This window comes from Cnephaeus nilssonii (assembly GCF_951640355.1).
Source record: "Cnephaeus nilssonii genome assembly, chromosome: 23".
In the NCBI taxonomy this organism is placed as follows: Eukaryota; Metazoa; Chordata; class Mammalia; order Chiroptera; family Vespertilionidae; genus Cnephaeus; species Cnephaeus nilssonii.
The window spans coordinates 19,182,945-19,198,321 of record NC_137094.1 but is presented as its reverse complement, the minus strand read 5'-3'; the positions used below and the strand labels follow the sequence as shown (position 1 = coordinate 19,198,321).

The window sequence follows — 15,377 nt, the reverse complement described above, 5'->3', positions numbered from 1 at the left end:
CTCGGGCCCCTTGAGTGTGGCTCTTCCACAAAATACCACGGCCTGGGCGAGTCTATGTTGAAGAAGTGGCGTTCGGAGAAGTTTACATTTAAAAAATGTGGCTCTCCAAAGACATGTCAGTCGTGCTGTTGATGTCTGGCTCTGTGGACGAATGAGTTTGCCGACCACGGCCCTAAGCCACGGGGCTTCAGAGCCGGGACCCAAGCTGCCCGGACAGGGGGACCCAGCACCCTGGGCGAGCCTCCTGCCCTCTGCCTGCCCCTCCGTGAGCGGACAAGCCGGAGAGCACGCAGGTCTCCCCGCCTCGGTGCCCGGGCCCCACCCAGGTGGGCAGCCAGGTGTGCAGGACCCACTCACCTGGGCGCCCAGCCGGCCTCCTGCCTCCGGTCCGGTCTGCCTCCTCCTCCCGCGTCCAGCTGCCGCCCGGCTGAGGCTCTGGAGGGACTGAGGTGGACGGGCAGGGCTGGGGCAGATGTAGGTCACTGCAGCCTCTTTGGCCTTCCTCGGCCCCTCCCCCTGGCCCCGCCTCCCTCCCCCCCCCTCCTCCTCCTCCTCCAGCCCGGCTTGGCAGGACAAGGCCCCCCAGGCGTTGGCCCCGGCCTCCCCCCCCCCCGCCCCCCGGAGGTCCGCGATGGAAGAAGGGTCCCTGGACACTCGGTGCCGCCCACGCCCGGCCTGGCAAAGCTCTCCGCTCATCCCCAGGCCGGCTTAGCGGCGTTTGCTCTGGGCCGTGCCACTTGGATGACCCCCCTCCGCGGGGGCGTCTCGCTCTCCGAGGCCCCGGCTTGACAGCTAAGCCGGTCCCCGGGGGACCCCCGATCCCGTGGAGTCACACAGACACATAAAAGCCGCCGCCGGTCCTCCTGGGAATCGCAGCCCCACGCCGCCGCTGCGCAGGCCACACGGGTGGGGAGTGAGGGCCCGTCCCAGGCGGGCCAGAGGGCGTGATCCCACAGACGCCACCCGAGGGGGGGGTCCGCTCCACGGAAGGAGGGCCTGGGGGTCGTGCAGCCAGGAGGCCTTCCTGGAGGAGGTGAGCTTTCTCAGGACAGAAGGGGGGACCCGGCCAGCTGGGCAGGTGGCTGGTGGGAGGTGAGGGGAAGGAAGGTGGGAACTGGGGGTCGAAGGGCACCTGCTCTCCAGGTGAGGAGGGAGGGCTGGGTGTTACCATCGAGGATTCAAAGGACGGCCAGGAAGCCGGGGTCCATGCTGCCTTCGAGGGGACACTGAGGGTCCCCCCGTCCCAGTGAGCCAAGAGCCCGTGTGCTCACGGAGGGAAGGGTGTGTGTGCGTGGACGTGTGGACGTGGGGGTCCCCCCGCCCCCGTGTTTCCGATCCTGCGTGTCCGAGGCAGGTGTTTCGTTTATTCAGCAAATACATGCCGGGCACCTGCCCCGTGTCGGGCCCCGGAATACACAGGTGGGCAGACCGGGCCCCTGCTGAGCCTGCGGGCCCCGGGGGGCCGGCCGAGAGCGGGGAGCTGGGGGGTGGGGGGGAGAGGGGGCGGGGAGACTGAGGTGCGATTGCACGGGAGGCTTGGGGCGTGGCCTGAAGACTCCGTCCCCGTCCTCAGGGCGAAGCAGCCTCCTGTCGGCTGGAGGGAGGGAGGGAGGACAGGACTCACTTCACAATTTCAAATGTTTTTTAAAAGGTATTTGTATGGATGTCAGAGAGGAAGGGAGAGGGAGAGAGAGAGAGACATCCATGAGGAGAGAGGATCACGGATCGGCTGCCTCCTGCACGCCCCACGCTAGGGATCGAGCCCTGGCCTCCTGGTTCGTAGGTCGAAGCTCACTGAGCCACGCCGGCTGGGCCCAATTTTGCATTTTATTCTTATTTATTTATTTATTTTTATTGATTTCAGAGAGGAAGGGGGAGGGGGAGAGAGAGAGAAGCATCCATGAGGAGAGAGGATCACGGATCGGCTGCCTCCTGCACGCCCCACACTGGGGATCGAGCCCTCAACCCCAGCAGGTGCCCTGACGGGGAATCGAACTTTGACCTCCTGGGTCATGGGTGGACGCTCACCCAAGGAGCCACGCCGGCCGGGCCCAATTGGCATCTTTAAAAGCTCACTCTGGCCCAGGGCAGAAACGGGGTCGCACAGGGTGTTCCCAGGAGGGCAGTCTCGTCGCCCCTCGGGGTCTCCCTCACAGTGGGGCCCTGGGCTCCCGCGGACCTCCTGAGCCCCAGGACGGGGAGGGGGAGCCCGTCTGCGTTTGAGGGGACCCTTTGGCCCCCAGGAGCCGCCTCTGCTCCCCTGAAGCCCAGAGACAACCAGCCGGCCGCATTGGGGGTGCCTCCCGCCCCGCCCTGCCCCAAGCTGGGGTCCCCCTCGCTGCCATAGACAGGAGTTTCAGGGTTCCCCGGGGTCCAGGGGTCCCCGCCCGCCCCTGTCCTCTGTCCACCCTCGGGGACGCGCCGTGCCCGGGGCACGAGGGTGTCAGCCGACCACTGCGTGCCGGGTCCCGGTCAGAGGCCACGTTGCCCCTGGGATGGGCAGCGGGACGGACGGACGGGAGGGGGCGGGAGGGGCTGCCCAGCCTCGGCCCGGCCTTTTCTGGAAATCTCCGGCCACCACGCGAGCCGCTGACAGGTGCTCTCCGCGAGCCTCACGCCGCCCAGAGCCGTGTGGCTGGTGACATTTCACACGCCTCTCCCCGCGGCGGGCGTAACCCTAGCACCCTCCCGGGAGGCGTCCCCGCGGGAGGGAAGGCGGCAGGTCCCCACCTTCACGGCCCGAGGCGGACGCTCCCGGGGGCCAGCCGGGTGGGGGGGGGGCCGGAGAGGACGCCCCACGCCGTGGGCCCGGCCTCCCTCGGGGTGAAGGGCAGAGCGTCTCCTTGCCGGGGTCAGCGCTGTCCCTCTGGCACCGGCTTCTCAGATTCCCAGCAGCCTGGCCACACAGCTGGCCGTAAAGTTCAGGCTGAAACCCCATCCCTGCCCAGCGGCCCGGCCCCGGGCCCCGCGCCAGAGCCGGGACCCAGGAGGGCGCCCCGGAGGGCACCAGGAGCGCCTGGGCCGTGGCTGGCAGGGAGCGGGGCCCCGGCTCACCGACAGGCCCGGCCGGCGTGGCGCGACCAGTGACCCAGGAGGTCGCGGGTTCGATTCCCACCAAGGGCACAGGCCCGCGTCGTGGGCTCGATCCCCAGTGCGGGGCGTGCAGGAGGCAGCCGGTCCAAGAATGAATCTCTCTCATCGTGGATGTTTCTCTCTCTCTCCCCCTCTCCCTTCCTCTCTGGAATCGATGAAAATGTGTTTAAAAATCAATAAAAAATGAAGGGAGAGGAGGGCTCCCGCCTTCTGGGCGTCCTTTGTTCGCTGGTGTGCGAGGTGTGCGAGGTGTGCGAGGTGTGCGAGGTGTGTGTGTGGGGGGGCTCACGCCCGCCGGGACGTCTGGTCCCAGATAAACACCGCGTCTCGCGTCTTTGACCTCCTCCGAACGCTCTCCCCGCCGCCTGCCCGTTCCCGCCTGTCTGATTTCTCAACGCGGCCCCGGATGGATGTCCGTCCCTTCCCCGAAGATTGGATTCCACATTCCGGGAGCGCGGGCCGCGGCCAGAGCCCAGCGAGGGACCGAGTGGTCAGGTGCACACGAAGACCTTTACCCAGAAGACCCCGGGGCGTCTCCCATGGGCAGGACGCGAGAGAGCGGGTCCCCTCGCCTGCCGCCCTGGCCAGTGTCCCCCTAAGGGCTTCCTCCTGAGAGCCAGAGACACGGAAGAGGGAGGAAGAAGGGAGGGGGAAAGGGAGATAGAGACGACATCGGAAGGAAGGGAGGGAGGGAGGAAGGAAGGAAGGAAGGAAGGAAGGAAGGAAGGAAGGAAGGAAGGAAGGAAGGAAGGAAGAGGAAGGAAGGAAGAAAGAGGAAGAAAAGAAGGAAGGAAGGAGAAAGGAAGGAAGGGAGGGAGGAGGAAGGGGGAGGAAGGAAGGGAGGGAGGGAGGAAGGAAGGAGGAAGGGAGGAGGGAGAGGGTGCCAGCCCTCAGGAGGACAGGTGTGTGAGCTCAATGACACCTCCACAAGTGACCTCAGAACCCAGGGGCCTGCCTCCCCGCGCCCCCACTTCCCTCCCCCCCCCCCCCCGCAGTTCCCACTGGAGGAGCCCCCGCAGGCAGCGCCGGGCTCCACTCCGGTCCAGGGGCCACCTGTCGGCCGCGGCTGTGAGATGGGACGCGGCTCGGGGAGATTGACAGGGGCGGCTGAGCCTCATTAATGCCGAGCGGAAAGGGCTTTGCTGTCTGGTGACCGGCCGGTGCCCCAGGAACCCGATTAGGAGCCTGTTGACAGGGGCCCCGGCCGGCGGCTGAGGGAGCCGGGCCCCGAGGGCCGTCCGTGGTCCGTGGCCCGTCTCGTGGCCGTGGCCGTGGCCGAGGCGGGGGCTCGGGTGCTCCCGTCCTCGCTGGGGAAGGTCCCGCGGGGCCTTCTCCCGGGTCTTCTCGGGGCTGGGGGTGCCGCCCCAGCCCCCGGTGGGTTCCAGGGTCACCTTCGCTGCGGGCGTCCCTCTCTGCCCCCGACGATGCTTCCTCCAGGACCCCAGGCTGGTTTCCCCGGCTCCTCCCAGCCCGGCCGAGTTTCTCTGCAGGAAGCCGGGCAGACGTGACCTCAGACCCCGGAGGATCTCAGAGCTCCTCGGCTCATTTACAAAAATGACAGGGATGAGAAAACTGGCCTCTGACCTCGTGGGCAGTGTGAGAATTTTTTAAAAATATGTTTTTATTGATTTCAGATAGGAAGGAAGAGGGAGAGAGAGAGAGAGAGAGAGAGAGAGAGAGAGAGAGAGAGAGAGGGAGAGAGAGAGAAACAGCCATGATGAGAGAGAATCATGGACCGGCTGCCTCCTGCACGCCCCGCACTGGGGATGGAGCCTGCAACCCGGGCCTGTGCCCTGACCGGGAATCGAACCCTGACCTCCTGGTTCATAGGTCGATGCTCAGCCACTGAGCCGCGCCGGCCGGGCCTGGGTCTGATCCAGAGAGAGCAAGGCCTCCTGGTGGTGCTCTTATCGGAGCCCGTGAGCCTCTGGGGACTGAGCTCCAGGCCCCCCAACCCGAGGCCTCTTTGCTGCCCTGAGCCTGGTCCCGAATCGGCTTCGTGTCCCTGCCGAGCTCCACCGTCCACGGCCGGTGGAGGGCCCCCTGGACCTTCTGCCCTCTTGCCCTTCCCCCATCCGTCATCGGCCAAGGCAGCGGCCGCAGTCTCGTCCCCCTGTCCCTCCCCCAACTCACACAGCCCCACGAGCTTCCCCGGGGGACAGGGCCCTCTCCTTCTCCCTCTGGGCCTCCTCGCAGCACCCACCCCTTCCTCTCTCCCTCCCTCACCCGGGGTGTTCCGCCAGGAGATGGGCTCCCCCAGGCAGCCACCTGAGCATGCTAAACGCATGGCCCGTGGCGGGCAGGAGGGCCAGGGGGCATCTGTCTCGGGACCGCGGGCGCTGGGGTCTCGCTCCTCGCCCTCTCCCCACCCCCCTCCACCCAGGCCGATGTCCCAAGGAGAGACAGAGCTTCCCTGTGGAAGGACCTTGGGGCGGGCGGCGCCCTGGCTGACGCGGGAGATTTAGTGCGTCTCCGATCTCAGAGGAGAGCCACCCGGGCTGCTGACTGCTTCGTCAGCTTTCCCGCCAGGACACCCACCGGGGAGGAGAGGAGGCGCTGGAACACCGGGCGGGCCGGCGGGCAGTCACCCGTGGCAGGGAGGCGGGGAGGCGGGGAGGCGGGGAGGCGGGGAGGAGGGGAGGCCAGAGCCCCAGGGCATCTGAGCACATGGAGCCCTGGTCTCCAGGGCCCCCAGGAGGCGAGGTCAGAGGCACACGGCCAGGAATCCGAAGAGAATGATGTATTTGTTTGCAATCTATTTTTAATGTCCCATCAACATGACCTCCTGGGAGCCAGGGCCTGGCCGAGCTGCCCGGCAGGCTCCTGCCGGGGCCCCCAGGACCGGCTCCGAGGTTACCCCATCCAAGGACAAAGCCCTGAACCCCAGCGGGAGCTCCACTCCCCGGTCACAGGCCCCCCTCTGGGTGGACAGCTGGCCCCGAGGAAAAGCTGAGCACCCCCCACCCCCAGACTCCGCCAACGGGCCCCCAGGCCGCGGCTCCCGCAGTTTGTTCTGTACGAGAAGTCTGATTAGAAACGGTCGCAGGCCGAGCCACGGCAGCTGCCGGGGTGGGTGGCCTCTGGGAAGGGCAAGTTGTGCCCGGCCGGCGTGGCTCCGTGGCTGAGCGTCGACCCCATGCACCAGGAGGTCACGGTTCCATTCATGCCCCGGGGTTGTGGGCTCGATCCCCAGTGGGGGGCGTGCAGGAGGCAGCCGCTCCGTGATTCTCTCTTATCATGGATGTTTCTCTCTCTCTCTCTCTCCCTTCCTCTCTGAAATCAATTTAAAAAAATAAAAATAAATAAAAACGACCACCCTCACCGGTGTGACTCAGTGGATAGAGCGTCGGCCCGTGGACTGAAAGGTCCCGGGTTCGATTCCGGTCAAGGGCATGTACCTTGGTTGCGGGCACATCCCCAGTGGGGGGGCGTGCAGGAGGCAGCTGATCGCTGTTTCTCTCTCATCGATGTTTCTAACTCTCTATCCCTCTCCCTTCCTTTCTGTAAAAAATCAATAAAATATATTTAAAAATAATAATAAAAAAATGAAAACGACCTTTGCATCCTGGGTAAGCGAACACGACGGGTGTGGGGTTCAGCCGGAGGGAGCCTCCCCCCTGGACCACTCCCTGGGGCCTCTCGTTGATCCCTCAAAGGCAGCTACTCAAGGGTCCCGGGTTCGATTCCGGTCAAGGGCATGTACCTTGGTTGCGGGCACATCCCCAGTGGGGGGCGTGCAGGAGGCAGCTGATCGATGTCTCTCTCTCTCTCATCGATGTTTCTGACTCTCTCTCCCTCTCCCTTCCTCCATGTTCACCATGCACTCCAGACAAGGTGCAGCGAGGTGCATGGGGTGTCCTTCAACCCACTGACCAGGTGGGAAGACTGAGGCCCAGAGAGAGGCTGCGATGCCAGGTGAGTGGCAGCTCCCCGGCCAGCCCCCCCCCCCCCCCCGCCTCACCTACACCCCCAGGCTCGGTTCCTCAAGGGCCCCGGCGGAAAGCCTCTAACACCACCAGCTGGGAGTGCAGTGTGAGGTACGTAAGTGTGAAGCGAGCGAGTGTAAGAACGGGATTAGTGCCTCCACGCTGCCGGGTCTCCTGGGATCCGCAGGGCCGGGGCGGCTGGCGAGGACGCCGGCGGTGACCTCAGGGCTGAGCCGGCGCCGGGCCCGTGGCCAGGACACCGCCGCCGCGGCCCGGCTCACTTTCTGCAGCCTTTAGCTTCTCGCCCAGGCCCGGGCGGGGGGCCAGGGTCTGCAGCCCAGGACGCCCCCATGAGATCCATCCCAAGCCCATCCCCGCCCCCTGCAACCCAGGAAGGTGAGGACACCCCTCCTCCCCAGCAGGTTCCCCCCCCCCCAGGGCCTTCCGGGCGCAGCCGGTCGGGGTGGGCAGCGGCTGGAGGGTGGATGCGCTGGGACCCGAGCCACGTTTCTCCCCGGGTTAATCACCGCGGGAGGGAATGTGAGCCCGCCCTGTTTCCCTACAACAAGCCTGTCGCCTGGTGGGGTAATCTCCCTGTTTCTCAGGTGACAGCGGCTGGCCGGGAGAGAGATGTCCTCATGCTGGGGGCGCCACCTCCCCCAGAGGGTCCAGACCAGGGAAGAGGGGTGGCCCGGGGCAGAGACAGACAGCTAGAGGGTGAGGTCTCCCCATGAGTGGGTCCCAGGGAGCCTGCGGGGTCCCCTCCCCGGCCGGCCCCCCCCCCCCGCCTGGCTGTCCGGCCCCCCTCCCCCCCGGGCACCCCACTTGTCCTTTGTGGGGACACGGGGCAAACCTCTCACCTTTCCCTTTCTGCAGCGGCTTAATGAGCCCGGGGCCCGGCGGGGGGACTTCACACGTCGTAGACACCTGACGCCTGTTTGTTGGTTCACACGTCCGCCAGCCTGTCCGCCTTCCAGGGGAGTCGTGTTCTCAACCCGGCTGGAATGTTCGCCATGCGCTCCAGACAAGTGTCCAAGGTGCTACCAGTCAACGTGTGTGCGTCCCGGGAGGGGGGGGGAGGGGGGTGCGATTCTCACCTCTAGAGATAAATGGGAACGAATCGAGGATCGGCCCTCTTCGCCGATCTCGCCCTGAGCTCGGCGGTGCGACCCTGGGCGCCAGAGACGAGGCTGGAGGGGGGCGAGGACCCCGGCTGGGTGGCTCCTCCTCCCGGTTCACCTTGGGGCTGACCATGCAGGCATCCTGACCTTTCTTGCCGAGGGGCAGGGGTGCGAACGAGTCAGGTGCATGGACTGACGGCCCCTTCTGGATTTTTTAAAAAATATATATTTTATTGATTTTTTACAGAGAGGAAGGGAGAGGGAGAGAGAGTTAGAAACATCGATGAGAGAGAAACATCGATTCAGCTGCCTCCCTGCACGCCCCCCACTGGGGATGTGCCCGCAACCAAGGTACATGCCCTTGACCGGAATCGAACCTGGGACCCTTCAGTCCGCAGGCCGACGCTCTATCCACTGAGCCACACCGGTGAGGGCTAAAATAGATTTTTATTGATTTCAGAGAGGAAGGGAGAGGGAGAGAGAGAGAGAAACATCCATGAGGAGAGAGAACCATTGAGCGGCTGTCTCTTGCCCGACCCCACACTGGGGATCGAGCCCACAACCCCGGGCACGTGCCCTGACCGGGAATCGAACCCGGGACCCTTCAGTTCGCAGGCCGGCGTTCTATCCACTGAGCCACACCAGCCAGGACGGGGACCATGGCTTCTACTGAGAAGGCACCCCAAAACACTGCCCCCTGCAGGATTTATTCTGGTCTAACAGCCAGCCTGGGAAGACCTGTGGTTTGGTGTGAGCCGCGCAGCACGGAGCCATGTCTCCCGTGGCCACCAGAGGGCAGTGCGGGCCGCTCACGACAAGGACATTGACCCACTTCCAAATTTTACCAATTCGCCTGGTTGCGAAAGCAGCGATTTTCAGCCTTTTTGCATCTCTCAGCACACGTGCACGAGTCACTAAAATGCTGCGGCACACCAAAATATACGTTTTATGCTTTTCAGCTCTATGGGCTCACACCCCTCGTGCCCCTAAATAGCATTTCAAGATGTTTTGAGGACAAAGCCCTTGAACCCGTCTTTATGGATATCGTTGTGGTTTGCTTGCTCGTTCCGTCTAAAATGCTCTCTCCTGCAAACAGCAGGACGGAGCCCCCTTCGCCCCCCCCTGAACCCCGAGTTGTAGGACCCGCGTGTCCAAGCGCGGCTTCTCGGACCCCGCCCGTCACGCGTCTGGGGAAGCCGACGGCCCCTTTTCGCGTCCGCTCGGGGCTGACACATGCCACCCGGTCCCTTGCGCGGAGCGCCGGCACCCAGGCGGAGGCGGGCCTTGTTGCCCGGGCGACAGCGCGGGGCCGGGCTGACGGACTGCGGCTGCAGCCAATGGGAGCCGGGGGGAGGGGCGGGGCCAGCCGGGTCTCGCGCGCCCGCCGCGGGGGTTCGCTGGCGAGCAGACGGGCGTGGGGGGGAGGGGCGCGCGATCGGGGCGGCCTCGGGGGGTCCCGCGTGACCCCAGACCTCGGGTGTGAAGGGCGCCAGCCTGGCCGTGCGGTCAGGGCTCCCGGATTCTGCGTCCAGGTCTCGTGGGCCCCTGAACGGGCCGAGTCGGTGGGGGGGCCGCGGGGCGGGGATCGGCGGGCCCGGGAGCGGGTGGGGGGGGCCACGGGACGCCCCCTCTTTCTTCCGGGCTCCCCGAGACTGGTGCGGGGAGGGATCGCTGCCCTGGGCGCCGGGTCGAGGAGGCCCTGGGGCCCAGGCGCCCAGCCCCCACCCGGCCCAGGTGCGTGCGGCCTGGGGCCCCCCCCGACCTCGCTGACCCCCGACCCCGCTGACCCCCGACCCCGCTGACCACCGCCCTTCCTCCGCAGGTGTCCGGCCTCCGGCCCCAGCCGCCCAGCATGAAGCTCCTGTGCGTCGTGGCCGCGCTCGGCTGTCTGCTGGCGCCCCCGGCCCGGGCCAACAAGGTGAGGGCGGGGCCTGCAGCACCTGGGGACCCCCCCCCCCCCCGGCTGTGGAGGGGCGCCCGCCCTCACTCCGCAGCGGCCCTGCCTTTGGGGTGGGGGGTCCTCGGGGTCCAGGCCTCAGGCCTTGGGGTGAGGGGACGGGTGGGTTCCAGCCTGGGGTTCTGGGGGGGAGGCACCCGCTGAGTTGTCCACGCCTTCCTTTTGCTCCGGGGTCCCCTAGTGGTTCTAGTAACTATAGCAACGCCCTCCGGGTGTCAGGTCCTCCCCAGGTGGAGGGGTTTTTTTTAAAAAAAAAAAAACATTTTATTTTACTTTTTTACAGAGAGGAAGGGAGAGGGAGAGAGAGCTAGAAACATCGATGAGAGAGAAACATCCATCAGCTGCCTCCTGCACACCCCCTACTGGGGATGTGCCCGCAACCAAGGCACATGCCCTTGACCGGAATCGAACCCGGGACCCTTCAGTCCGCAGGCCGACGCTCTATCCACTGAGCCACACCGGTCAGGGCCCAGGTGGAGGTTTTTTGTTGTTGTTAATCTTTGACTGACTGACAGGAGGATATTTTCCCATTGTTTATAGAGAGAGTGGAGAGGAGAGGGAGAGGGAGAGAGAGCGAAACATCGATTGGTTGCCTCCACATGGGCCTGCCACCGAGCCATGCCTATGTGCCCTTGACCAGCATCGAACCCGGGACCCTTCAGTCTAGTGGGCCCACGCTCTATCCACTGAGCCAAACCGGCTAGGGCCCCAGGTGCAAGTTCCTACATGGGGGCGGGGGTGTCCCCCAACCCGAGGGCCGGGCCTCCTGAGGTCACCTCCATTCTTTCAGGGTAAAGGACCCCGACCTCAAGTCTGTGCAGGGTGCGGTTCTGATCCGCACGGAAGCTCTGGTGAGCCTGAGGTGTTACCAGAACTCAACCGTGTGGCCATCTCGTTGGCTTTTTTTAAAAATATATATTTTATTGATTTTTTACAGAGAGGAAGGGAGAGGGAGAGAGAGTGAGAAACATCGATGAGAGAGAAACATCCATCAGCCGCCTCCTGCACACCCCCCACTGGGGATGTGCCCGCCACCAAGGTACATGCCCTTGACCGGAATCGAACCTGGGACCCTTCAGTCTGCAGGCCGACGCTCTATCCACTGAGTCACACCGGCCAGGGCTCGTTGGCTTTACGTGATTCATAAACCAGGCAGCAGCTACCCAGCAGCTAGAAGGGTGCTCTGAGGGGGGGCGGTGGGGGTACAGGGTGGAAGGATTTTACAGGGAGAAGGGTGGGGAAGGGAGCTGTTGACAAGGGGGGCGGGAAATGGGTTATTTGGGGCCTGGACATCTTTGGGGGAGAGAAAGGGGAGGTTTTCTGTGGGGGACGGAGAGGGGCCATGTGGCAGGTGACCTGCCCAGAAAACCCCTGATTGGTTGATTAAGATGTTACTGGGAAAGATCCGACCGAGATTAGGTCAGGAACGTAACCCAGGTTTGGGACCCCTCGGGTTGCTTCTGCTGCCTCTGGGGAACCCCTAATGGGGTGAAGATACCTGTGGCCTCGTCCCTTACGGCTGCAGAGGGGCAGCTCGAGTACCCCCATGGGAGCCACCCACTCTGTCCCCCTCACCCTGTTCCTTAAAGGGGCGAAGAGGCCAGCCCCCAGGGCCACTGGACAGAGGCGCACACACACGTGTGGGCGCGGGTTACCGACTCCCCGATCCTTCAGCGTCCTCCCTGGGGGAAGGGGGGCAGCCCTAGGCAGCTCTCTGTGACTCGTCTGCCCCCCGGGACAGCCCCCCGCGGAAGTCATTCTTGGCTGGCCTTGGGGGTGGGGGTGACCTGATCCGGGTACGTGGGGTGGGTGAACACCCCCATCCCCTGCCGTGCCGCCTCCTGGAGGGAGCAGGGAGCCGGGAGTTGGAGTCGTGGGAGACCCCGCGCCCCGGGCCCCCCTGACGCCGGCCCCCCTCCTGCAGAGCTCCGAGGACATCCGGTGCAAGTGCATCTGCCCGCCGTACCGAAACATCAGCGGGCACATCTACAAGCAGAACGTGTCCCAGAAGGACTGGTAAGGCTGCGTGCGCGGCGGGGCGCCGGGCGGCCGCCCCCGCGGGGTCACTTACGCTCAGGGTGGGCTGGGGTGGGGCTGGGGGCCGAGGGTGTCCGTGTGGGTGCAGGGAGCGTTTCTACTGCGGGGTTCTCAGGAACTGGGGCGCCCCGTCCTCGCCCAGTCCCGGAGGAGGCCGAGCACAGGGCTGGGGGGGGGGGGGGATTCACACCCCACGGGGTCCAGGTCAGTGTGGCCTCTCCTGGGCTGTGGGATGGGACGGTCGGGAGGGGGGGCTTTGAGGAAATGCAGGCTCCCGGAACCTCCTGCCCCCCAGCACCTCCTGCCCCCCAGCGTTTGCTGTTTTGTTGTTTGCCCCCCCCCCCCCGGCTTTATTGAGATGAGGGTCCCGTGCAGCATGGTGTGAGCTCGAGATGCACACACAGCGACGATGGGATACGTGTACAGGGCTGGTGAGCGCCTCCCGCCCTCACGCAGTTACCGAGTGTGTATGTGTGTGCGTGTGCGTGTGCGTGTGCGTGTGTGTGTGTGTGTGTGTGTAGTGAAACCATTTAAACCATTTAAACTCTCGCAACTTTTAAAAAAATACATATATATATATATATATATATATATATATAATTTATTTCAGAGAGGGTGAGAGAGAGAGAGAGAGAGAGAGAGAGAGAGAGAGAAACATCAATGATGAGAGAGAATCATGGACCGGCTGCCTCCTGCACGCCCCACACTGGGGATCGAGCCCGCAACCCAGGCACGTGCCCTTGACCGGGAATCGAACCGTGACCTCCTGGTTCATAGGTGACGCTCAACCTGCCGGCCGGGCTCAGCATCTTTTGAGTGTACAGTACACCTTTTTAAAAAAATATTTATTTTGTTGATTTTTTACAGAGAGGAAGGGAGAGGGAGAGAGAGTCAGAAACATCGATGAGAGAGAAACATCCATCAGCTGCCTCCTATACCCTCCACTGGGGATGTGCCCGAAACCAAGGTACATGCCCTTGACCGGAATCGAACCCGGGACCCCTCAGTCCGCAGGCCGATGCTCTATCCATTGAGCCACACCGGCCAGGGCCACAATACACTTGTTGACTACAGTCACCTTGCTGTCCGTCGGATCCCCCCTAAGGTTTTGGATCACGAAGCCCCGAGACGGGAAGTCCTGAGGGCAGGGCCCCGGGACCTCGTCTGGTGTGGTCACCGTTCAAAGGGCACCGGGAACGAGCAGACGGACGCCAGCCCACACCAGGCGCCGGGGCCGGGTCCCGGGGCGCCCACGCCCACGCCCACGGCCATGCGTGTCTGTTGCAGCAACTGCCTGCACGTGGTGGAGCCCATGCCGGTGCCCGGGCACGACGTGGAGGCCTACTGCCTGCTGTGCGAGTGCCAGTACGAGGAGCGCAGCACCACCACCATCAAGGTGACCGCGCGCTCGGGCTGCGTTCCGGAACGTTCCAGGCGGCTGTGGGACCTCCTTCCGGGCAGGCCTGTCCCAGGCACAGGGACCCACTTCCCGCCCCTCGGAACCAGCCGTCCCGTGACCTCTGTCCGGGGGCTCCCCTTACTCTGGGGGTGAGAGCCTGGGGGACGCCTGGCTGCCCCAGCTCTTGTCTTCCTCTCTCTCCTCCATCCACTCCGTCGGCGCCCTTCCCTGCCCCTGAGGCCGTGGCACCGCAGGGTGCTGCTCAGGCAGGCCAGAGCTCGCCGGCTGATGGAGGGGACGCCGGTCCCCTCGGGGCGGCCCTGACCCTCGTGCTGGTACTTCCCTGCGTGGGTTCAGGACTGGGAGTGAGGACCAGGGCCTGTCCCCCCTCTCCCACCAGCAGGACTTGACCGGACCACGGTTCCCCCAGCAGGCTCCGCCCCAGAGCCTCCATGGCCCCCCGTCCGGGTGCTGACTGTCCCGAGCCAGGCCCCGCTGACCGGTTTCCTTGTCCAGTATTTCTGTTAAACATCTTGATTGATTTCAGAGAGGAAGGGAGATGGGGAGAGAGAGAAACACCAATGATGAAAGATGATCATGGACGGGCTGCCTCCTGCACGCCCCACACTGGGGATCCAGCCGCAACCTGGGCACGTGCCCAGGCCTGGAATGGAACCGTGACCTCCTGGTTCACAGGTCGACGCTCAACCCCTGAGCCACCCCGCCCGCCTGCCGGGCCAACGCTGGCTTTTCTGTAAAACAGAACCCACTCAGTGGGAGCCTTCCCCACAGCAGGAGGTGGGCGGTCGCCATCCTGCCCCTGGCTCTTCGCTCCCTGCGGGGTGCCCCCCCCGCCCCCCCACTGGGCGCTGTGTCCACAGAACTGAAGCTTCCCTCTCAGCCCTCCTGCTCCTAGCGATGGGGGGTCGGGGGGAACCCCCAGGTCCATTCTCCTCAGCCTCGGAGCCCAGCCCCTCCCTGGCCCCCTTCCCCCCACTCTCCTCCACCCCCCCCCATAGTGTCCACGCTTTCCACCCTGAGCCGGATCCCCCCGCTCCCCGCGGGCCCTTCCCCGCCGCCCGCCGGGCACCCAGGACGCCCTGACCCACACGGCCCCCCGTTCCTTGCCTCTCTGGCTGCGGGAGGACGGATGGTGCTGTGGGTGTCCGCGGGGCCCTGCGTCTCGGGCAGGGAGGGCGCTCCGCCCACATGGCGCCGGAAGGGCCCTGCGCCGAGGCGGGTGGGGTGGCGCGGGCCGAGGCCGGCCGGTCACGGCGCCATCTGTCCCCCAGGTGATCATCGTCATCTACCTGTCGGTGGTGGGCGCCCTGCTGCTGTACATGGCCTTCCTGATGCTGGTGGACCCGCTGATCCGCAAGCCGGACGCCTACACCGAGCGGCTGCACAACGAGGAGGAGAGCGAGGTGAGGGCGCCTGCGCACCCCGGGGGGAGGGGGGGTGTCTCCTGCCCTCCCCCAGGCCCCTGCTCCCCGTCCTGCTCGGTGTGCCATGCGTCACCCAGACTACTGATGTCAGAGAGGAAGGGAGAGGGAGAGAGAGAGACATCCATGATGAGAGAGAATCATGGATCGGCCGCCTCCTGCACGCCCCACACTGGGGATGGAGCCCGCAACCCCGGCCTGTGCCCTGACCAGGAATCGAACCCTGACCTCCTGGTTCACAGGTCGATGCTCAACCACTGAGCCGGCGGCCGGGCCTGGTTCCTGTTCTCGCCTTGGTGGGGAGGTGGGGACTGCCCTGTGCACCCCATGAGACAGGGGGAGGGGGCCTGGGCCCCTCCTGATGTCCGGCATTGGGCATCCCCGGGGGCAGCCAGGCACCCG

At 65.1% G+C, this 15,377-nt stretch overlaps 2 protein-coding genes across 2 annotated transcripts in view; one reads left to right on the top strand and one right to left on the bottom strand.

Moving 5' to 3' along the window:
• Window positions 1–443, bottom strand: part of IGFN1 (immunoglobulin like and fibronectin type III domain containing 1) — a 28,696-nt gene extending 28,253 nt beyond the window's left edge. The window contains exon 1 of the mRNA XM_079763776.1: window positions 358–443. The gene's annotated coding sequence lies outside the window, so the exon portion shown is untranslated. The remainder of the gene's footprint in view (window positions 1–357) is intronic.
• Window positions 444–9,518: 9,075 nt separating this feature from the next.
• TMEM9 (transmembrane protein 9) lies at window positions 9,519–15,251 on the top strand. The gene is made up of 5 exons (XM_079763798.1): window positions 9,519–9,672; window positions 9,963–10,058; window positions 12,022–12,113; window positions 13,422–13,530; window positions 14,826–15,251. Exons 2-5 carry the CDS (start codon window positions 9,993–9,995, stop codon window positions 15,234–15,236), a joined length of 678 nt encoding a protein of 225 aa, XP_079619924.1. The 5' UTR covers window positions 9,519–9,672; window positions 9,963–9,992; the 3' UTR covers window positions 15,237–15,251.
• The last annotated feature ends 126 nt before the right edge of the window (window positions 15,252–15,377 follow it).